This window comes from Eucyclogobius newberryi, unplaced genomic scaffold (genome assembly GCF_026437365.1).
Source record: "Eucyclogobius newberryi isolate DKJ021-1_F unplaced genomic scaffold, fEucNew1.0.hap1 SCAF_20, whole genome shotgun sequence".
NCBI classification, from domain to species: Eukaryota; Metazoa; Chordata; class Actinopteri; order Gobiiformes; family Gobiidae; genus Eucyclogobius; species Eucyclogobius newberryi.
This window is the reverse complement of record NW_027315835.1, coordinates 19,353,653-19,376,009: the sequence shown is the minus strand read 5'-3', so window position 1 is coordinate 19,376,009 and position 22,357 is coordinate 19,353,653. Positions and strand designations below refer to the sequence as shown.

Genomic DNA, 22,357 nt, shown 5'->3' with positions numbered 1-22,357 from the left:
AGGTCAATGATCGACTTTGTTGTCGTGTCATCAGACCTCCGGCCGCGTGTCTTGGACACTCGGGTGAAGAGAGGGGCAGAGTTGTCAACCGATCACCACCTGGTGGTGAGTTGGATCCGCTGGCGGAGGAGGAAGCCGGACAGACTTGGCAGACCCAAGCGCATTGTGAGGATCTGTTGGGAACGTCTAGTGGAGCCCTCTGTCAGTAGGGTATTCAACTCGCACCTCCGGGAGAGCTTCTCCCATGTCCCGGGGGAGGTTGGGGACATTGAGTCCGAGTGGACCATGTTCTCCGCCTCCATTGTCGATGCGGCTGCTCGGAGTTGTGGTCGCAAGGTCTCCGGTGCCTGTCGTGGCGGCAACCCCCGAACCCGGTGGTGGACACCGGAAGTAAGGGATGCCGTCAGACTGAAGAAGGAGGCCTATCAGGCCACTCTGGCTTGTAGGTCTCCGGAGGTCATCGACAGGTATCGGCAGGCCAAGCGAGCCGCGGCTCGTGCTGTCGCAGAGGCAAAAACTCGGGCCTGGGAGGAGTTCGGGGAGGCCATGGAGGAGGACTATCGGTCGGCACCAAAGAAATTCTGGCAAACCGTCCGGCGCCTCAGGAGGGGGAAGCAGTGTCTCACCAACACCGTTTACGGTGCGGGTGGAGGCCTGCTGACCTCGACTGGGGATGTCGTCGGACGGTGGAAGGAATACTTTGAGGATCTCCTTAATCCCTCAGTCACGTCTTCCGAAGAGGAAGTAGAGACCGGGGACTCGGAGGCTGGCTCATCCATCACCCAAGCTGAAGTCACTGAGGTTGTTCGCAAACTCCTCGGTGGCAGGGCTCCGGGGGTGGATGAGATCCGCCCTGAGTACCTAAAGTATCTGGATGTTGTAGGACTGTCTTGGTTGACACGTCTCTGCAACATCGCGTGGCGTTCAGGGACAATGCCTCTGGACTGGCAGACCGGGGTGGTGGTCCCTCTGTTCAAGAAGGGGGGCCGGAGGGTGTGTTCCAACTACAGAGGGATCACACTCCTCAGCCTCCCGGGTAAGGTCTATTCCAAGGTACTGGAGAGGAGAATCCGACCGATAGTCGAACCTCGGATTCAGGAGGAGCAGAGTGGTTTTCGTCCCGGTCGTGGAACACTGGACCAGCTCTATACCCTCCATCGGGTGCTCGAGGGTTCATGGGAGTTTGCCCAACCAGTCCACATGTGCTTTGTGGATCTGGAGAAGGCTTTCGACCGTGTCCCTCGGGGTGTCCTTTGGGGGGTGCTCCGGGAGTACGGGGTCCGGGGCCCTTTGCTCAGGGCTGTCCGGTCCCTGTATGACCGGAGCAGGAGCTGTGTCCGCATTGCCGGCAGTAAGTCAGACCTGTTCCCAGTGCATGTTGGACTCCGCCAGGGCTGCCCTGTGTCACCGGTTCTGTTCATAATTTTTATGGACAGAATTTCTAGGCGCAGTCAGGGGTCGGAGGGTGTCCGGTTTGGGGACCACAGGATCTCATCTCTGCTGTTTGCAGACGATGTTGTCCTGATGGCTCCATCAAACCCGGACCTGCAACATGCACTGGGACGGTTTGCAGCCGAGTGTGAAGCGGCTGGGATGAGAATCAGCACCTCCAAATCCGAGGCCATGGTTCTTGACCGGAAAAAGGTGGCTTGCCCTCTCCAGGTGGGTGGGGTGTCCTTGCCCCAAGTGGAGGAGTTCAAGTATCTCGGGGTCTTGTTCACGAGTGAGGGAAAGATGGAGCGTGAGATCGACAGGCGGATCGGTGCAGCGGCTGCAGTGATGCAGTCGCTGCATCGGACCGTTGTGGTGAAGAGGGAGCTGAGCCGAAAGGCAAAGCTCTCTATTTACCGGTCGGTCTACGTTCCTACCCTCACCTATGGTCATGAGCTTTGGGTAGTGACCGAAAGAACAAGATCGCGGATACAAGCGGTCGAAATGAGTTTCCTCCGCCGTGTGGCTGGGCGCTCCCTTAGAGATAAGGTGAGGAGCTCGGCCACACGGGGGGAGCTCGGAGTAGAGCCGCTGCTCCTCCACGTCGAGAGGAGCCAGCTGAGGTGGCTCGGGCATCTGTTCCGGATGCCTCCTGGGCGCCTCCCTCGGGAGGTGTTTCAGGCATGTCCCACCGGGAAGAGGCCCCGGGGAAGACCCAGGACACGCTGGAGAGACTATGTCTCTCGGCTGGCCTGGGAACGCCTCGGGATCCCCCCGGAGGAGTTAGAGGAAGTGTCTGGGGAGAAGGAAGTCTGGGAGTCCCTGCTCAGACTGCTGCCCCCGCGACCAGGCCCCGGATAAAGCGGCAGAAGATGGATGGATGGATGGATGGATGGATAGTCTAAAAGTATTCAAATATCACTATGAGTTCCAGTTTTGTGCAAACTGTTATAGTTATGTACTTCCCTGTTCATTGGGGAACTGCAGTATTATCAATTATTTTGGTAAACTATATTTACTCAGGGCATTATAATAAAACATAAATATATTTGTTGGTTTAGATGAGTTTGCACAAAAAAAGACTTGAATAAAGGCCAAAGCCAAACCTCAGGAATATATTTGTGTTTCCCACAAACTCATAGAAACACCCAGAGCCCTGAATAAACCCTGAATAAACCCTGAATAAACCATGTTAATGCAACAGACAGGAAAAGACAATGGAAATGCTATTCTGGCCCGGATTCGGTAATGTCTTTATCACAACTAGTAATTACCAAGCAGCTCTGTGATGTAACGTCTCTTTCCTCCCTCTTTCCTTTTGTTGTCCTTCTTCTCGTGCCTCGTCGTCTCGCAGTTGTCAGACAGACCCAAAAAGCGCTCGAGGCGTCAGGTGGTTGTGGATGATGAGAACAATCAGCCCGTGATTATTGAGCCACAGGCGGCAATCACAGTCCTCGGCCCAAAGAAAGAGAGCTTCCTGCTGGTAAGGGCCACGGCGCCGGAAAACACAAACCCTCTAGTCCTCCTCTAGTCCTCTGGTCCTCCTCTCGTCCTCCTCTAGTCCTCTGGTCCTCCTCTGGTCCTCCTCTAGTCCTCCTCTGGTCCTTCTCTAGTCCTCCTCTGGTCCTTCTCTAGTCCTCCTCTGGTCCTCCTCTAGTCCTCCTCTGGTCCTTCTCTAGTCCTCCTCTAGTCCTCCTCTGGTCCTTCTTTAGTCCTCCTCTGGTCCTCCTCTAGTCCTCCTCTGGTACTTCTCTAGTCCTCCTCTAGTCCTCCTTTAGTCCTCCTCTGGTCCTTCTCTAGTCCTCCTCTGGTCCTCCTCTAGTCCTCCTCTCGTCCTCCTCTGGTCCTCCTCTGGTCCTCCTCTAGTCCTCCTCTAGTCCTCCTCTGGTCCTTCTCTAGCCCTCCTCTAGTCCTCCTCTCGTCCTCCTCTCGTCCTCCTCTGGTCCTCCTCTAGTCCTCCTCTCGTCCTCCTCTGGTCCTCCTCTGGTCCTCCTCTGGTCCTCCTCTATTCCTCCTTTGGTCCTCCTCTGGTCCTCTTCTGGTCCTCCTCTAGTCCTTCTCTGGTCCTCCTCTGGTCCTCCTCTAGTCCTTCTCTCGTCCTCCTCTCGTCCTCCTCTGGTCCTCCTCTGGTCCTCCTCTGGGCCTCCTCTCGTCCTCCTCTCGTGCTCCTCTCGTCCTCCTCTCGTCCTCCTCTAGTCCTCCTCTCGTCCTCCTCTCGTCCTCCTCTAGTCCTCCTCTCGTCCTCCTCTGGTCCTCCTCTGGTCCTCCTCTGGTCCTCCTCTCGTCCTCCTCTCGTCCTCCTCTAGTCCTCCTCTGGTCCTCCTCTGGTCCTCCTCTAGTCCTCCTCTCGTCCTCCTCTCGTCCCCCTCTCGTCCTCCTCTCGTCCCCCTCTCTCTCGCCCTCCTCTCGTCCCCCTCTCTCTTGCCCTCCTCTCGTCCCGCTCTCTCTCGCCCTCCTCTCGTCCTCCTCTCGTCCTCCTCTCGTCCCCCTCTCGTCCCCCTCTCATCCTCCTCTCGTCCTCCTCTCGTCCTCCTCTAGTCCTCCTCTAGTCCTCCTCCAGTCCTCCTCTCGTCCTCCTCTAGTCCTCCTCTAGTCCTCCTCTCGTCCTCCTCTCGTCCCCCTCTCTCTCGTCCTCCTCTAGTCGTCCTCTCGTCCTCCTCTAGTCCTCCTCTAGTCCTCCTCTCGTCCTCCTCTAGTCCTCCTCTAGTCCTCCTCTCGTCCCCCTCTTGTCTTCCTCTCGTCCTCTCGTCCCCCTCTCTCTCGCCCTCCTCTCGTCCCCCTCTCGTCCTCCTCTGGTCCTCCTCTCGTCCCCCTCTCTCTCGTCCTCCTCTAGTCCTCCTCTCGTCCTCCTCTCGTCCCCCTCTCTCTCGCCCTCCTCTCGTCCTCCTCTCGTCCCCCTCTCTCTCGTCCTCCTCTCGTCCCCCTCTCGTCCTCCTCTGGTCCTCCTCTCGTCCCCCTCTCGCTCGTCCTCCTCTAGTCCTCCTCTCGTCCTCTTCTGGTCCTCCTCTAGTCCTCCTCTAGTCCTCCTCTAGTCCTCCTCTGGTCCTTCTCTAGTCCTCCTCTGGTCCTCCTCTAGTCCTCCTCTCGTCCTCCTCTGGTCCTCCTCTAGTCCTCCTCTCGTCCTCCTCTCGTCCCCCTCTCTCTCGTCCTCCTCTCGTCCCCCTCTCGTCCTCCTCTGGTCCTCCTCTCGTCCCCCTCTCTCTCGTCCTCCTCTAGTCCTCCTCTCGTCCTCCTATAGTCCTCCTCTAGTCCTCCTCTAGTTCCTCCTCTCGTCCACCTCTCGTCCCCCTCTCATCCTCCTCTCGTCCTCCTCTCGTCCTCCTCTAGTCCTCCTCTCGTCCTCCTCTAGTCCTCCTCTAGTCCTCCTCTCGTCCTCCTCTAGACCTCCTCTAGTCCTCCTCTCGTCCTCCTCTCGTCCCCCTCTCTCTCGTCCTCCTCTAGTCCTCCTCTAGTCCTCCTCTCGTCCTCCTCTTGTCCTCCTCTAGTCCTCCTCTCGTCCCCGTCTCGTCTTCCTCTCGTCCTCCTCTCGTCCCCCTCTCTCTCGCCCTCCTCTCGTCCCCCTCTCGTCCTCCTCTGGTCCTCCTCTCGTCCCCCTCTCTCTCGTCCTCCTCTAGTCCTCCTCTCGTCCTCCTATAGTCCTCCTCTAGTTCTCCTCTCGTCCTCCTCTCGTCCCCCTCTCTCTCGCCCTCCTCTCGTCCCCCTCTCGTCCTCCTCTGGTCCTCCTCTGTCCTCTTGTCCTCATCCAGTCGTCTCTGTGTTCCATGTGTTGACAGGATTGCTCCAAAGGGACGGCGCGGTGCTGGACCTTCACTTGTCCACTGCTCAACATGACAAATTCAGCCAAGATTGACGTGCACTCGCGGCTCTGGAACGGCACGATGCTGGAGGTCTGTTCAGAAACATGACACAGAAAAGAAAGTCAGTTCTCAAGTCTCATTTCCTCTCCAGTTATGGCACAGATTTGCTTAAATGACAAAAGTCTTAAGTAGGGATGTTATGGACGAGACACAATTCCCTCAAGACGAGACACGAGAATGAGATTTCAACATCATTTATAGTAAATCAATTGTGTGATTCAGTTTGGCCTGTCGCGATATTGACTGTATTGACTTATCGTGCTTGAACAATATTTATGAAGGATCAATATTTATCGTGTGTACGTTTTCCTTGCACTAATGGAAAACGTTTCGCCACATACCGTACATTTAGAACGAGTTTGCATATTTTTGGGATATTCTTTCAGTGGCACAAAGTAGTTTCCATCGTTTAGCATGATATTTTTCTATTAAATATATCGTGACAGGCCAAGGTTGCGCCTATGGTCACTTCAATTTATTATTATTATCTTTGTTGCACATCTCATGGAAAATGATCCCATCCCAAGTCTTAAGGGTCAATCCACATCCTGTATATTTCCATTTGAATATGAACACAATGGTACGTTCTATAATATAAATGAACTGTGTTTGTGTTGTTACTGTTCTTCCAGGACTATAACAACGCTCTGAGAGTCGAGGTCAGAGGACACTCCTACTTGAAGCTAATCACTGACAAACCGACTCTGCAGATGGACACTCAAAGAGCTGAGGTTTGTGGTGGACAATCTGAAGATGATTGACATGTACAGTAGGATTTCACTGGACGTTTCATCCTTGTTCAGTTCCGAGTGCAGATCGACCCCCTGGAGGACGTGGAGGTGCAGTACGAGCTTCCTCTGTGGATCATCATCTCTGCTGCTGTGGCCGGGATTGTCCTCTTAGGAATTATTATTTTTATAATGTGGAAGGTGAGAAACACAGAACTCTAATTCAACACATTGTTCTCTTCTGTGTGTCTGTGTAGTCATGAGCCTATAAGAAGTATTCATCCTCGTTTTATTTATAAGGTATAATTGTCTATGTTTATAAGGTATAATTGTTAAAAAGGACAGGTCAAATTCACAGCATACATTTCATCAAGACAATAAAGTCTACCACAAAAGGTTGATTGCTTCTTATAGGCAACACACTATAGTATCATAACTAGTCAACCACAAATCATTCATAAGTCTCCATGTGTTCATTAACTTGTTTGAAACCCCGCCCTCCACCAGTGCGGCTTCTTCCAGCGCGCCAGCCGCAGAGAGATGTACGAGGCCAAGGCGCAGAAGGCTGAGATGAAGATCCAGCCTTCAGAGACAGAGAGACTGACTGAGGACTACTGACCCCCCTGTGGTGGGGGGCACATACCAGGGCATCTGGGTAAAGCTGCCCACACTATAGACTCCTGGGTGTGGTTCTCTCGACCTGGCGGGGAAGAATGTTGCGTAGGTGGGCTACCAGAGGAAACCGCGCCCATTTGAAATAGTCGTGGCAAAAAAAAAAGTCATTTAACGGAAGATAAATCGTAACAGTCAATTAAATGTAATGAATTTAATGAACAAAACCCAAGAGAAATAACAACCCAACGATATTTGAAAAGGAAGAACCATTTAGCCCACCTCGTCCCTTCATTGTCCCGCCAGTCGCTGTAACTAAACGTTTCTCACCTTCAGCGTGTCTTTTCCGTGCACTTAACTCCTGCTTATATCAGTTCTGTAGCAGCCCTGCTCTGTGGGTTTCCTAACACGATTTCCTCAGTCTGTCCAATCCAAAGTGCTTCTCTCTATCTGCCTGAGCACAGCCTCCTCGCTTCACCCTTTTTAAATGTCACCGTCCTCTCTGTCCTTTTCTCATCAGCTCGGCTTCTTCAAGCGAGCCGTCTTCTACCGGATAATGCCAAAGCACCAAGGGGTGAAGATACGCCAGGTCGACCGCTATCAACTCAATCTGGGGTTTCAGCCAGAAGAGGCACACAAAAAGTATTGGATCACCAGCTGGACTGAGATGCAGTGATGTTACTACTGAGGCCCGGGACGTGGAGGACACTGTGATGCGACACAAGCCCCGAAAAAGACATTCAAACGATGAGTGAGAAAGACTGAAATGGACCTTTACCTTTGAATTTTCAGTGCAATATACTGAGTGTGTTGTACAAAAGACTGAAATGTGTTAGTATTTTTTTAACTAAATGCAGTGTTGTACATTGGAACCCGCAAGTTGTACATTTTGTTGAGATTTGAATGTGTTTCCAGACATAATGACTGCATTTTCCTGTGATTAAGTGAATCATTGAACACTGTAAATTCATCATTTTGCAGTTCATGGTCGTCGTGGAACTCCTGAAAACAGAATCTGGCTCGTTTTGTTGCGCCATGAAAGACGCACAGGCACAGTTTTATTTGTGGAATTGAATCAATGGGTTGCTTCGTTTGACCTTTACCGTCAAGTCATTTTGTTATTTATTTCAGCTTTTCTGTTTCAAAAGAGCTTTAACATTTCACATACAGGAAGTCGTGACACTGGACTGAATCATGTTGAACTGGGATTGTGGTAAGACGACAGTTTGTACATTTTATGACTGTCAGATGTAAATAATGGTACTGATCTCATGAATGCGTGTCTTGTCGTCTCACTTTTCTTTTGGATTTGAGAAAGAAAGGTGAGACTTTGACTGTTTCCATGGCAACGTGGCCCCCATCGAGGTCAACCTACAGCACTGAAAGTAAACTGTCCTGAGAGACCAGTGTTGCGTTTCAGCTTTGTTCAGCTTTGGGACGGGCTCCACTGACTTAAAAAGGGAATGTGACTGACCAATGTAAAGACTGGTGGGTTTTTTACTGAGAACTTTCTGTGGAATAAAAGAAGAAGAAACTTTGTGAATGATTGTAAGCTTTTTATGTTATATTATGAGAATGTTTGTGCTGTTGAACCACTTTCCAAAGCGACGTTGAATGAATTGCGTTGAGAATGTTTCTTGGAACACAATGAGACAGTCAAACGAAAAATAAAGAGTGTTTTTATTATAGAAATGCAAACAATTGAACAAAAACATGTTTTAAAAAATGTTCACAATTAAGGACTTTACAAACATTCATTAGAAGCAGTTCCTGGCTAAACATCCAAATATTACAAATAAATTACAAAGTCGTAATGTTCATTGCATAGGCAAAATAATCAGCTTGCTTATGGAATAAATATACAATAACAAAGAGGCAAAGCAAATGTGATCAGATATACATACTGCGGGTAAAGACAAACACTGACATCGTTCACATTGAGGTTGTTCTTTGTGGCTAATGTTGGACGTGAAGCTCAGAACTACGACGTGGCCTTGAGCTCCAAAGTCGAAATGGACTTCTCAGGTTTCTTTGACTTTCTGTATTTATAAGCTAAAAGGATGGTGGCCACCAGGAGGACCAAGCCGGCCATCAGCAGGACCCACTGTCCCACCACGGCTGCAGAGCTGTCCAAGTTCATGCCAAGGAAGTCCACCTTTGTGTTAGAGACTGTGAAAGAGGAAGACAAGTTTATTGTTGAGCATCTGATCACATCTGATCACAAGAGAACGCAGTTTGTCCATGAGGTGGCGCTGTTTGCTCATCTACTCAGTTACGACACAGTTATCATATCATAATTGAATTGTACTGAATTCATTTCTTCTAGAGCATAGTTTTATTGGATTATTTAAGGTCACAAAAGCTCAGCAAATAAAATGTTTCTATAAAATGAAATCCTATTATAAAAACTGCCAAAAACATAATACAGTAAGGCTTCAATGAAACAGTAATTATTTTGTGGTAAACTATAATATACAGAGATTGTGATTTAAAATGGTGTTCTTTGTAAACCGGACTATTGTTCTAAAACGACTTAATAATGTAACAGATCCTGTCCAAACTGCAGTACTAATAGGCCCCGCCCCCTCATACTGGCAGCAGCAGATGAAAAAAAAACATGTTTTAACCCTACATGTGTCTTTCCTCACACATGCATCAATCAATCAATCAATCCAGATGAATAATATTTTAAATACGATGTCCCCTTTGAGTCTGAACTAAACCCTCTCTTGCTTTGCTGCCTTCGTCCCAGTCTTTGTGTCAGTGATTCATGGAACAGAACAGTACAAATAATTTGTGCAGATTCTTGTTCACGAGTATCTGCAGTGCTCTATTCTATATTTATGACATACACATGGTGTTGCAGATGAACGCGTGCAGCACTTTTCTGTGGAATCGTCGACAAACTCCAGTTTAATCCAGTTTAGTTTCATACACAATTTTTCAGAGAACATTGATTCCCCTGATGCATCCTCAGCTCTTACTTCCTATTGCTTCTATGAAATTCATCAATCTAATCTCCATACAACCTTTCAACAACGTCTCATCAGCAGAACGGGAAAAGAAGGATCCATTTCACTCCAAGCCACAACACAGGACAAGCTCTGCAGCTCCTTCTGTGGAAGAACTCAAACAAACTCACCAGTACTTGGCGCCACGTCGGGTTTCCAGTCGTACTCTGGCCATCCAAGAACATCCCCATTCTTGGCATTCTCCTTCTCTAACCAAGAGATGAGCGGCTGGAAATACTCCATGAGCGGCAGGGCACTCATTTTAGGCTGACCAGTGACCATGGCCATCGCCTCAGGCCACGGCTTGCTGAATCCAAGCTTCATCACGTCACTGGAGGAGGTGAGAGAAGAGAGGGATCACATTTAATGACACACACACACACACGCACGCACGCACACACACACACACGTACGTACACACACACACACACACACTATGATGACAGGTCAGTGCACTCACCCCATAAGCTTCCCAGCCTCTTTAGATTGGTAAATATCACAGGTATGAAGGGGGCCGGTGTGTTTGGCGGCATTACACAGAGCTTTGTGGAACTGAAACTGGATCACAAAGCTGACAAAATACCTGGTGACGGACAGAGGACATGATGTTTATGCCCACTCATGAACCGCATGAACTTCTGCTGACTTTGCAGATACAGGCCGTAATCAGCGCTGGTGATAAGTGGCGTGTGCGTACCTGACATACGGCACGTTTGCTGGGATGTGGAACTTTGCGCCCGGGTCAAAGTCGTCCTCGGTCCGGACCACAGGCGGACACAGACCCTGGTACTTCATTCTGAGGACAAAGAAGGACGTCAGCGCCTTTTATTGTCTTGTTGATGATAAACTTTACGAGACAGGACATCTCGACTCAGCAAAAGGCGTTGTTACTTAAAAACACTTACCTTTGACGCACAATGATAATAACATGTATGTATTTACCTGAGATTCCACCACTCTTTGTTGTACTCTGTGGGTGGGATGCGTCCGTCGAATACTTTCCACCTCCACTGGTCCATGAGGTAACCGAAAGGCAGGAAGGCGATCTTATCAAGGGCCATGCTCATCAGGAAGTTAATGTCACTTTCTGAACCGTGACAAAACAGACCATTAGCCTTTCAAATATTATTCTAGCCGTGTTGTTCTGAAGCAGACGGTAAAGGATCCTGACCGTGGTTATTTTCCACTTGGTCCAGCAGACCGATGCTCTGTAGATGTTTGGGCGTGGACACGGACAGAGCCAGGACGTCCCCGATGGCCTCGTGGAACCCGGGATTGGCTCCGTCCCGGAAGGACACAGGCAGGTCCTTGTACTGCAGGAAGTACTGGACGTGGCCCATCTCATGGTGGACAGTGATCAGGTCGTCCATAGTAATCACTGTGCACTGCTTGATCCTACATGCAAGAATAAAAGAAAGATATAAGAAAGATTTTGCGAAGGCAGAAGGCACAAAAATATAAGTAGATAAACATATAGTTGATTAAATGGCAAAGCAACATTTTAAACGGGCACAGAGGTGAATTATTATAGATTTAAACATTTAATAATACGTTTTGACTCTTAACAACGGATCGCTCGATACAAAAGTGTTTCAACCTGAAGTCTTTTCTGTTGTAGAAGTCCCAGGCTGAGGCGTGGCACACCACTTTGCGATCAGAAGGTTTCTCCAGCATCGACTTGGCCCAGAACTCCGGCGGCATCTCCATCAGACCCAGAGACGTGAAGAAGCTTTCTGATTCCTTAAACATTCGATGCGCGTCCCATTTCTGTTAAAAAACATAGAATTCTGAGTGTGCTTTTGCTCTGAGGCCACTGTCCCACAAAAGCTTCTATAACATCATTGTACCATAGCCCTATTTGACTTTACTGAACGTAACTGACCTCGTAAACTCAAGGTGAACAATGAATGAGTCTGTGGTAACATCTCTTTACCTGAGCCACCATGGCCGGAGTAGCATCAACTTGTGTGGCGCCTGGGAAGGGCATAACCAGGTCCATAATTCCCGACCACGTCTGCGCCCACATGTTCCCTGAAAGCAAACACAGCCTCTGTCAAACTTTACTTCTCCAAAGAAAGGAATGAATGCTTCGTTGAAGAGCATTTGTGAGGATTTGTGAACGCGTGTGTGCCAGTGTGGAAATGTCATACAACGTTTCACGCTTTACGCCTCTGAAAGCAAATCAAATCCTGGGTAAATCCACTGGGAGCTTACGGAGGAATCTGATTTGGGCTTGCACATACATAAAAGATGCAAGAATAGTTGAAATGATGTAACGAAATGCCTGTGATTCCTGTTCGATTGTGAGTGCTGTTACCCAGTAGATGTGCGGGGATGGGTCCTTTCAGGTTGATGTGCTGGTCTCCATACTTCTTGTGGAGAGAGCGGCGGACATAGGCGTGCACGTTGTGATAAAGTGGCTCCAGCTCTTTCCACAGCGCCTCCAGGTCTTGCTCAAAAGTGGGAGTTTCGTAGAGAGAACGCCAGAAAGCCCCATTATCACTGTGACCTGAGCACAGCACCAGAGAAACACTGATATTAGCAAAGTTTTCTACATTCATCTCACATAACGCGATAAAAAAGTGGGTCAGTAAAAGCTTTTGTGAAGAGTGCTTTTGCCAAAACAGATAAGTGCCATTTCAAAAAGTCTTTGGAGGATTGCAGTTTACTATTTGTTTAGAAATGTTTGAAATGTTTCATGTATTTTTCTTCCATTTCAAGTGCTTTTATTCTACTCTTTGTGTTTTTGCTCTATTCTTTTCACTTTTTCACTTTGCCCTTGAAAAATAGCTCTCCATCTCAATGAGTTTTTAATTGGTTGAATAAAAATAATTGAATAAATGATCAGTAAACGTCAGGCAAATGTTCGCCGCACAATTCTGAGCTTCTAAAATTACGTCAGAACGTCCTACCATTGAGCGTGGCTGCTTTGTTGGCCAGCTCCACATATCTCTTGTAATCCTGGCGCAGGACTTTGCCCGCAGCGTCTCTCCATCCTTTCCAAGCGAACAGGAGCTCGTCGTAGTCTCTGGACTCGGCCATGATCTTCTGAAGGTCTGCAGCACAGCACGGTCAGTCACATCGGAGCGGTCAGTTTCATTCAGAGCCAGTTCCCGGTTCTTAAGAGCGTGTGTGTCGTTACCTGGGTCCAAGGGATGGCACGTCTTATTGGCTCTGCACACCTCTGCCACGCTGTACTTAGTCTCCATGTTGGACAGCAGATTGTTGTACTGGTGAAAACATGGGCCTCACGTTAGAACGACACAAAACCCGTTATGTGTTTGTATTGTAAAGGCCTGTTTTTAATCTTTAATCTTCCATAAATTAAAAATATTCTGGCATTCTTTACACTGTTGCTGACATTTCTCATTTTAGGCATATTTACTGCAGTTTTATTTGTAGGTATGTATTCTCACTATTTCAAAAGCAAATTATGGAGATATATGTATACATGCGTTCGCAGTTACGTCATACAGCTGCCATTTTAAAAGGGGCACGCGATATATAAAAACCAACACGACTGCATCCTTTTCTAAGCTATCATTTCTTGGTCAGTCAACAGAGAAATGTCCTAGCAGATTAAGCAGGTTTTTGGCATTTTGGCCTCATATTTCCTGGATTTCGTATGTAGTAGACGTGCTGTTGTGCCCCTTTCAAAATGGCGGACTCGGTTGCCACTGCACAAGTTCCCGGATGTGCAGACGCATGTATAAATCCATTGTTTCCAAAATGACCCACCAATACACGTTCAATACTTTTTGATTTACATGTACATTTTGCCCCGACCTAACACTAGTTTTGTTCGAACAAAGCTCTTGATACTGACTCTACCTCGATCTTCCAGCTCTATCGTACGGCAGATCAAATTCACACGTTCATTTTGCAATAACAAGGCAATACATTATGAGTAAGATGTTCATTTGTACGGATGGGCCATGACCATGACTGTCATTTATTCTGCCCTGCGCACCTCCTCCAGTTCTTGGGCGGACAGCGCTGCTCTCTCGATGTCACTGAGCTTCTTCATGGTGCGTTTGACCTCGGCGTCCTGGAAGTCGGTGGTGTCAAACTGACGAGCCTGCTTCCCGTACTCCAGCGTGTGCGCCGACATCTCCAGATTCTTTTGGAGCTAAAGGACGATAACGGACACTTTAAACCTTCCACGTTTGCATGACAACAAGAGGACGGAGGACAGATGGACAGATGGACAGACGGTCGCCGGTGATGGAGAAAGCGTGCAAACGACATGCATTACAGGTAATAAAGACAACATTTACAAGTGAAACAAATGCATTTATTCGTTTGTGATTGATTAGCAAATTGACCACAGCGTTCAGAAGTGATTCATGATTTTCTATTTGGAATCAAGTGATGAGGATGATTGAGCGATGTTAGGACGACGTCCGTTCAGTTCGGCGGTCTCACCATGGCCTGTTTGTTGGGCTCGTTGATGTCGGTGTTGTACGCCCAAGAAGCCTCAGTGTAGGCGTTCCACACGACCTCAGCAGTGTTATTGTACTCATCCAAGAGCATCTTAGCCTCAGCTTCATCTGTTTTCTTGTCTGTCGACGGATTAAAAACATTTTCAAGTGTGAAAAGCTGTGAATGCTCAAAAGATGCAACGACGACACAGACACTAACACAACCACAAAAAGAACAATTAGTATTTTTGATATAGAGCGAAATATGTTGATTTGGAGTTTCTAAGTTTTGAGATTACCATGTTTTCCGGACCATAAGTTGCACATTCTTTCATAGTTCTGGCTGGGGGGTGACTTATACTTATATTTATACTTATATACTTATACTCCGGAGCGATTTATATGTGATATTATTTGTTATTTTCACACTTGCAACCCCATTTCATACTCCAGTGCGACTTTAATATGTTTTTTTCTTCTCTATTATGCATTTTTTGCGACTTATACTCCGGTGCGACTTATAGGTAAATACGGTAGGTTTGTTTATTTAATCAATACAATTTCACCGAACCAATGCAAACGCTTTGGCAGAGCTCTATCTTAATTTGCTTTTTCCCCTCTTTTCTCATTGACTAAAAGGAAAACTGCGAAAAATCATCAAAATTGCCTGTGTTACAACTCTCACCAATATCTTCTGGGTATCCCTCGGGAACAGGGGGTGTCCAGTCGAAGTCGGGCCACCCTAAAGTCTCGCCCTTATTCTGCTGCTCCAGCCAGTCGAGAATGGGCTGAAAGTATCTGATGAGCGACGAGGAATCCATCTTTTTGGTGCCTAAAGCATCCAGAAGAATCTCCTCCCAGGTCTTGGAAGATCCAGCCTGAAGAACTTTCCTGAAAAATTAAAAAAAAAAAAAAATGATATGATGCATGGATAAAATGTCCTTTTTAATTCAGCACTTACTTCAAAATTGCGCCTGCTTCTTTCGAGCGATAGATGTCACATGTGTGCAGCGGGCCGGTGTGATTAGCAGCTTGACAAAGTTTCTCGTGGAATTGGAACTGCAGGATGAAGCTGACAAAGTATCTACGGGGAAAGCAAAAAAATGTCAATAAAAAGAATAATGTCTCATTCGCTGTAATTCCGACTGTCGTCCTTGTGCCGCGAATGGGATCAAAGGCTTTCCTTGTCCGAGCTACAAATGTCCTGCTATTGAAGGATTAGGATGCCTGAATTGTTCTGTCACATCTTAGTGCCAGTTATACACTCCAGATTACAGAAAGCACAATACAAGAGCTCGCAAATTACTGCTATTTTTCACCGATGTCACATAAAAAAACCACAGAAACCACACAAATCCCCATTCCCTCACTTGATTGCGCACAGGACTTTTCTAATTCTTTATTCTGGGACATTACCTGATGTATGGTGTGTTTCCAGGGACGTGGTATTTTGCGCCGGCATCAAAGTGTTCCTCTGTGCGTCTGGTGGGCGGGCAGATGCCTTGGTATTTGGTTCTTCAAAAACAGAATAAGAAACACATGGGTTAAGAGCACGCCGGCTGGCACACTTCGCAAATGCAGTAAGTCATGGAAAGTAGCTCATGTTATGGCTAAAGATTTTCCCGTTTTAGATATTTTACACCACTTTTAAGGATCAGCTGTCCACGGCGTGCCTTTTCCAGACATCGTAGGACATAAACACTCACACGTCTGACAGGCGGCCAGTTTGACCACAGATTCATGAGGGAAGAGTCACACCGGGTGGAAAAGTAGACAGAAATGAAAAACTAATATGTATGGAGAGGAATTAAAAGTCCAGTTCCACCTGAGGTACCACCAGTCAGAGTTGTAACGATGTGGAGAGGTGCTGCCACTGAAAACGTCCCATCTCCACTGGTCGATGAGGTAGCCAAATGGAAGGAAAGCGATTTTCTCCAAAGCCATCTTCAATAAGTAGTTAATGTCCGTTTCTAGAAGAACACACAATATAGTTAATCAATAGACTTACCTACATTGATATTCTTAGTGACACACTTAAGTAAGCTTTCTATTCAGAGTTGTTTTAATAAACTTCAGACTCTGGTAGGTGTAGTTGCAGTAGAAGGAGACTTATGTAGGACAATAGCAGTGGCAGTCAAGAAACCCTAATCTTTTCATGAAATCTAAAATGGCGCCAGAGTAGAATGATGTGTAATTATTATTTGAGAATATTGGTGGGTAGGCTATGTGTTAGATTGGGGTGCGTGATTTTTTTTTGGAAGGAAAAATTTTGTCTACATTCCCCTAGTTTCACAATTTTGGTGAAGTTGATCATTTTTGCTTCCTTCCAGATTGCGACATGTAGCCTAGGTATTACTCAGCAACCGCACCGTAAACAAGGGCCCAAAGCAACAAAAAATAAATAAATAAAACAACGTATTGGGGCTGTAAACTGTCAGAAGAATGTGCCTAAATTACACTTGCAATTTGAATGGAATTGTGTGTGTTGATGACAAAGATAGAGGGATTCCTTTGTAGAACTAACAGCACCACTTTCCGTAATTTTCAACGTTTCCCCCCAACTTCTCTCCACTAATAGTGACTTAACTGAGGTAAAACTATGATAAATATTCAGCCTACCACAGGAACCATCCCACCAATCTAATAATAATGCTTGTTGTGGACACCTCTTGACACAGATGACTCTTGATCATAGAGACGATGTTCAGTGCAGCGGTCAGTACCTGGGTCAGATGCACTTGAGCCCAGCAGACCGATGGTGTGCAGGTGTTTCGGGGTGGATACAGACAGAGACAGGACATCGCCAATGGCCTCGTGGAAGCCCGGGTTAGCCCCACGCCTGAACCCTACAGGTAGGTCTTTGTACTGCAGGTAGTACTCCACATGTCCCATCTCGTGGTGCACAGTGAAGAGCTGCTCCATGGTCACTGTGGTGCACTGCTTGATCCTGCAGAGGTGAAAAGTCTCAGGGTTATACATCTTTACAAAAGTGACAACATGGACCAAACAACCGAACCTTGCTATGATGCTAAAATGCTAATTGTCCCTTTTGCTTTTCATTGGATTCATTTGCACACAACATTCTGGTTAACCAGCTAAGTGGAACATGCTAAATGGAATATTCGGTGTAGTTCAGTGTTTAAAGGTTTAAACTAAATTGTAGATCAGATAATATTGTAGGTCTGACTAACCAACTGTAAGTGTTATTTCTCTTTTAAACATGGATCGATTGGTTGTGTGTGTGTGTTTGTTTGTTTGTTTGTTTGTGTTTGCATGCTGGCTGTAACTTTACTGACAGGTTACATGCTAACGTTGCTGCTTCGCATGTTGACTGTGTTGCTCTCAATAACATTGTGACACGCTCTCGTCAGTGATCCACCTGAAGTCTTTGCGGTTGTAGAAGTCCCAGGCTGAAGCATGGCACACGACCTCGCGACCTTCAGGCTTCACCAACATGGACTCATCCCAGAACTCCTGTGGCATTGGTTCCAGGCCCAAAGAGGTAAAGAACTCCTCAGCCACTCTGAACATGTGGGTGGCATTGTAGCCCTGTAAGAAACATATCATTATTGTGATGACTGTGTTTTACAGCATTTAACCAGATTGCTACTTTAAACTTCCAGTACTTGTTTGAGCATTTCCTCTGTCACATCCAAGTTGGGTTTGTTTGGAAAGGGAATCATCATGCCATAGACATTGTTCCATGTCTGAGACCACATGTTCCCTACAGGTAATCAAGAAAATAGGTTCAAACTGTTGCAGGACCATAAAAACAAAGCGATGGCTTGAGTGGTTGGTTACCCAGCAGATGAGCTGGGATGGGTCCTTTCAGGTTCACATATTTGGGGCCATACTGGTTGTAGAGTTGGCGACGCACAAATGCATGAAGATTCTGGTAGAGGGGCTCCACTGTCTTATAAAGGATCTTCAAATCGTCTTGAAAGGTTGGGCTTTCATACCAAGATCTCCAGTATGCTCCAGTGTCAGAAAAACCTAGAAAGAACAATAATAAATGATGTTATTAAAAGTTTACACTTGAGTTACATCCATCAGTGTTTACCATCAGCTGCAGAGGCTTTATTGCTGAGTTCCACAAATCTTGGGTAGTGATTTTTGAGGGGGACGCCGGATGCATTATGCCAGCCTTCCCAGGCAAAGAGAAGCTTCTTGTAGCTTCTAGATGTGGCCATGATTTCTGTCAGTTCTGCATTGCACATAATACATCAATGAGGAAAAATACTGTATGACAAATGTGCTTTGTAACTACTTTAGGTACATAAATGTTTGGATAACAAAGTGCAAAGTGAAGAGGAAATAACAGTGAGCCGAGGTCCCAAAGGCTGTTGTAAATGTTTGTTTGAGGCACCACATACTTCCACTAAACCCGTTCCACCCCGGACTGAATAATGGCTCTAGAGACAATACCTTCCAAGCTTTTTATGGCCACTGGATCATATCATTTCATCACCCAGAGTTTTAGGCTAGTGTTGACAGCTCGTTCCATGCTGTCAAGGCACATAGCCATTGTTCTCAGTACATCTTGGCGAGTAAAAACGAACTCAAATAATGGCTCTTCGCTCAACACTTTAGGGCACATGCATAAGACTTCCTCTCAAGTTGTTTAGCCCATCTGATCCACTTTCTCAGCAGCGATAACATCAAACCACTGTTGTTTTCTTCTTTTTTGGACTTCCCTTTTCAAAATGTAGTTGTTGTTTCACGAAAGAATACATTTGTAGCATTTGCAGTTAATATTGAGTTACCCACCTGGCTCGAGACTCCAGCTGATGTTTTCTTGCGGATGCACCTTGGCAGTGGAATAAATACTGTCCATGGTGCTGAGGATTGTGTTGTACTCCTCTCTTTCTGTGGTGGGCAGGTTGGCAGGTCCTAGGACCACTATTTTGTCGAATAATTTCCGGTCTTGTTTGTCCGGAAGAGAATTCAGAACTGCAGGAGAAAATTGGGTTTTGGCTACTTGACCCCAGGCTTCACTGAAGGCCTGTTCGTCCAGGGATGCCTGAACCTGAAGAAACACAGGGTCAAAGCATGTGCTGTTAGAATGATCTTTTGTTAATGTCTGCTTATACTATGTAGATAATATCTACATAGTATAAGTATAAGTATAGTATAAGCATATATCGATGGAACGATCATGATGCTTTATTTCCATTTGCCATTCACATCCTTGTAACTATTGTTACATCCTTGTAACTGTTATAACTCTTGTTATTCCAGTCTGTAATTACATCATGTTTTCATTTGTCACTTGATCCTAGTACGCTGTATTGAAACTTCCTCTGGGATCAATATCATCTGAGTTAGGGAAGGACAGAACAGCACATAGCTCATGCCCAAGGATAATGCGTCACACATTTCTCTACAAAGCAGATAAATATGACTGAGCGGGTCGAAGATAATCACATGGATGAAAGTAGAGGGCCAAGACCTTGATGGAACTCTGTTGATTGACTGAATTTAACTATGTTTATCCTCGCATAAATTCCCCTTAACCACAACCAGATACTAGGTAAGAGCCCTTAAATGCACTAAATGCACCCCTTGTCTCCATGTCCCTTTTTAAACTGAACGTTAAACCCTTCAGTCACACTTTAGTCCTATGTTGAGCCAGTTCACCCGCTCATCCTGACCTCATTATGCTCTCAAAATGCTCTGCATTGTCATTCCATTTGAGTTTCCATCAAACATTCTTATCTGGCCCTTTATTTCACAGGGACAACCCAGTCTGAATGGAAACTGGCGACAGTGAGTGAGGTATTAACTTCGACCTTTGGGCTCTTCCTTTAAATATCTGTCTTTCACTCAATAGCTTTTTCCACTGCAGCCCATACATCTGTTCAGATCATCACATTTATAACATTGTAAAGATAAAGAGTTTTTTTCTTTAGCGTTATACAACTTGCTACCATTTGTCCAATTTGGTCAACCCCAGTTTGAAGGGAGAGTTGAAAGGAGCTGGAGGCATTATGGTTCAAAGGACAGTGAAAGCATGATTTTCTATTCAGCCTAATCAGCAGCCTATGATGTGATCTCTGTTTGATCCCTACTGTTGCCTCCAAGGCCACTGCATGAACTGTATTGCTGCTATATGAATATCCAATCATTCTGACATAGTTTGACACCTTCCATGAATTATAATTCAATCAAGCTGCCCACCAACTTTTTCTTGATTCCAATTCTTGCACATATTCTGCAGGAAAAGTTTGCAAACACAGTTCTTGTTGAGGGGCAAAATCTCCCCCTGTTTAAAGTTTGTGGACTGGTTTCCAAACATGTGGAATAGTGAAGTCCTGTTGTGACAGCTGTCCAAGCACACGCGCATTGAGAAACAGCCCAGGCACGTTTCCGTGTATGTATTTAGACATAAGGCATATTAGCAAACATAAAAACCTGTTGCAACTGTTGACTTTGTTGGCATCAGTAATCTACACCTCTGCAGTTTCAGAGGAATTATTTTCATGCATAAGACTTCCTGAATGAATACTGAATTTAAACGGCAATGCCTTATATATAAATGCATATGTACTATGTATGGCTACTTAATGTACATCACTGTGTTTTTAAAGGATCACGCACCACTCTATGCCTCTAGGCCAAGGCTGGAGGGCCTTCATTGGGTGCCAGGAGTTTCACACATTGCATGCTTTTAGTGTATAAAGTTAGATGTGGTTGTGCACCTTCCTACTTGTGTGCCCTGGTGCAGAGAGTGGAGGCTCATTATGCTCCATGATCTGTTTGGTTTGTCTGTCCCTCGAATGAGGACTGACTGGGGGAAACAAGCTTTTTCCTCTGCTGCCCCTGGAACTCCTGACAGTCGGAGTTGAGATTGCGTGAAATGGTCCTAATTTGGGGTTTTCGTTTGATTTTAGATGTTTTATTTTCTTAAATGTCTTTTAAATGTGTAATGTTTTAAAATGTGTGTGCTGTTATGTCTTTACTCTGCCCCAGGTCATCCTTGAAAAAGAGGTCTTGATCTCAATAGGTTCTGACCTGGTTAAATAAAGGCAAATCCAAAAAAGGTTATAATAATAAATTAAACATAAATTAGATATATATTTGCGAAGCCCAATGCCACAAAACGGTCAAATCAAATTGTTTAAAAAAGCACCCAAAACATTTGCCACAGGAAAAAACAAGCAAATGGTTTACTGTCCCAGAGCTCCAAAACAAACAAACAGTGGGATGGACAGCTTGTGTGGGGCATGTAAAATGTGGGATTTGTCAGCTTTCTGATTGGATAACTGAGAACCAAAACTCCAACAGACACAAACAAACCATCAGCTCCACGGTTTTTGGTATAGAATAATTATGGATCAGCATTACAATCATTACCAGCAAAAGCTATATTTGATTTGAACATGTTTACTTCGTATTTAGGGACACATTTAGGTCATTTTTTTTTATCAAACTTGAAACAAACTGCACTTTAAACCATCCATGCCTATGATTTGCTGTGGTAGAAAATGCACAGAACGGATGCGCTCCTTCATTCAAACTTTACTCCACATGCCTCTGGAACTGTTCTACATGTCTAGATACAAGCTGAGTTGGCTGCCCTGCACTGAAGCTGAGCATGTCATTCTGGAGAAGGATGAATAAAGAGTGAGGTCCACATCAAGCAGAGCGCGGCGCCGCAGAACCCCTTGATAGACGCGTCCTCCCCAGGGGCCGCGGAGGGTCCCAAGTTCTCACCTGCAGCTGTGAGTTGTGCGTTGTCAAGTTGGTGTTGTATGTCCACGACGCCGACACACTGTAGTAAAGCACCTCCTCCGCCGTGCTGTTGTAGTCACTGAGAAAAGCCCGCACTCCATCCACCGTGTCTGGGTAGGTCCCCGGGAGCCAGTCCGCGGGCAGAGCTCCGCAGAGTCCCAAGAGTGGCAGGAGCAGCGGCAAGAGCCTGGTGGCCATCGTGACTGGATCCACCAGAATGTCAACAGAAAAAAGTAATAATAATACGACTGTCAAGTAAAGTAGCCCACAGCTCCTTTTGCGGTCTCCTCCTCCTCCTCACTGCTCCTCACTGCTCCTCACTGCTCCTGCCTGAAATGCACAGAAACCCGACTGCAATCTTCTTTTTAAAGTGCGGGTTTAGAGCCAGCCCACAGCCTCAGCACTTCACACCACTGGACATGTCACTGCCTCTGTACTCGCCTCCTCACCCTCAGACTCTCCTCACCCTCTCCTCAGACTCTCCTCAGACTCTCCTCACCCTCTCCTCACCCTCTCCTCAGACTCTCCTCACCCTCCCCTCAGACTCTCCTCACCCTCTCCTCAGA

General features: G+C 46.5%; 2 protein-coding genes across 3 annotated transcripts in view; one reads left to right on the top strand and one right to left on the bottom strand.

The window, feature by feature from the left end:
* itga3b (integrin, alpha 3b) overlaps positions 1-8,167 on the top strand; it is a 44,134-nt gene extending 35,967 nt beyond the window's left edge. Inside the window, exons 21-26 of one of the 2 annotated variants that reach the window (XM_072456050.1) lie at positions 2,786-2,914; positions 5,205-5,318; positions 5,921-6,019; positions 6,092-6,217; positions 6,524-6,671; positions 7,149-8,167. In XM_072456050.1, coding sequence (XP_072312151.1) covers positions 2,786-2,914; positions 5,205-5,318; positions 5,921-6,019; positions 6,092-6,217; positions 6,524-6,634 — 579 coding nt within the window. In that variant the 3' untranslated portion in view covers positions 6,635-6,671; positions 7,149-8,167. The remainder of the gene's footprint in view (positions 1-2,785; positions 2,915-5,204; positions 5,319-5,920; positions 6,020-6,091; positions 6,218-6,523; positions 6,672-7,148) is intronic. The other variant, XM_072456049.1, reaches the window with a different exon arrangement.
* Positions 8,168-8,292: 125 nt separating this feature from the next.
* ace (angiotensin I converting enzyme (peptidyl-dipeptidase A) 1) lies at positions 8,293-22,037 on the bottom strand. Its single transcript, XM_072455966.1, has 24 exons — positions 21,774-22,037; positions 18,828-19,086; positions 18,121-18,264; positions 17,862-18,053; positions 17,687-17,784; positions 17,440-17,609; positions 16,784-17,007; positions 15,886-16,030; positions 15,477-15,575; positions 15,022-15,144; positions 14,746-14,951; positions 14,065-14,201; positions 13,610-13,768; positions 12,782-12,869; positions 12,552-12,695; positions 11,957-12,148; positions 11,573-11,670; positions 11,237-11,406; positions 10,811-11,034; positions 10,582-10,726; positions 10,337-10,435; positions 10,100-10,222; positions 9,777-9,970; positions 8,293-8,797 (listed from the first exon to the last, which is right to left on the bottom strand). The coding sequence occupies exons 1-24, from the start codon at positions 21,987-21,989 to the stop codon at positions 8,610-8,612; spliced, it is 3,837 nt and encodes a 1,278-aa protein (XP_072312067.1). The 5' UTR covers positions 21,990-22,037; the 3' UTR covers positions 8,293-8,609.
* Positions 22,038-22,357: the final 320 nt, after the last annotated feature.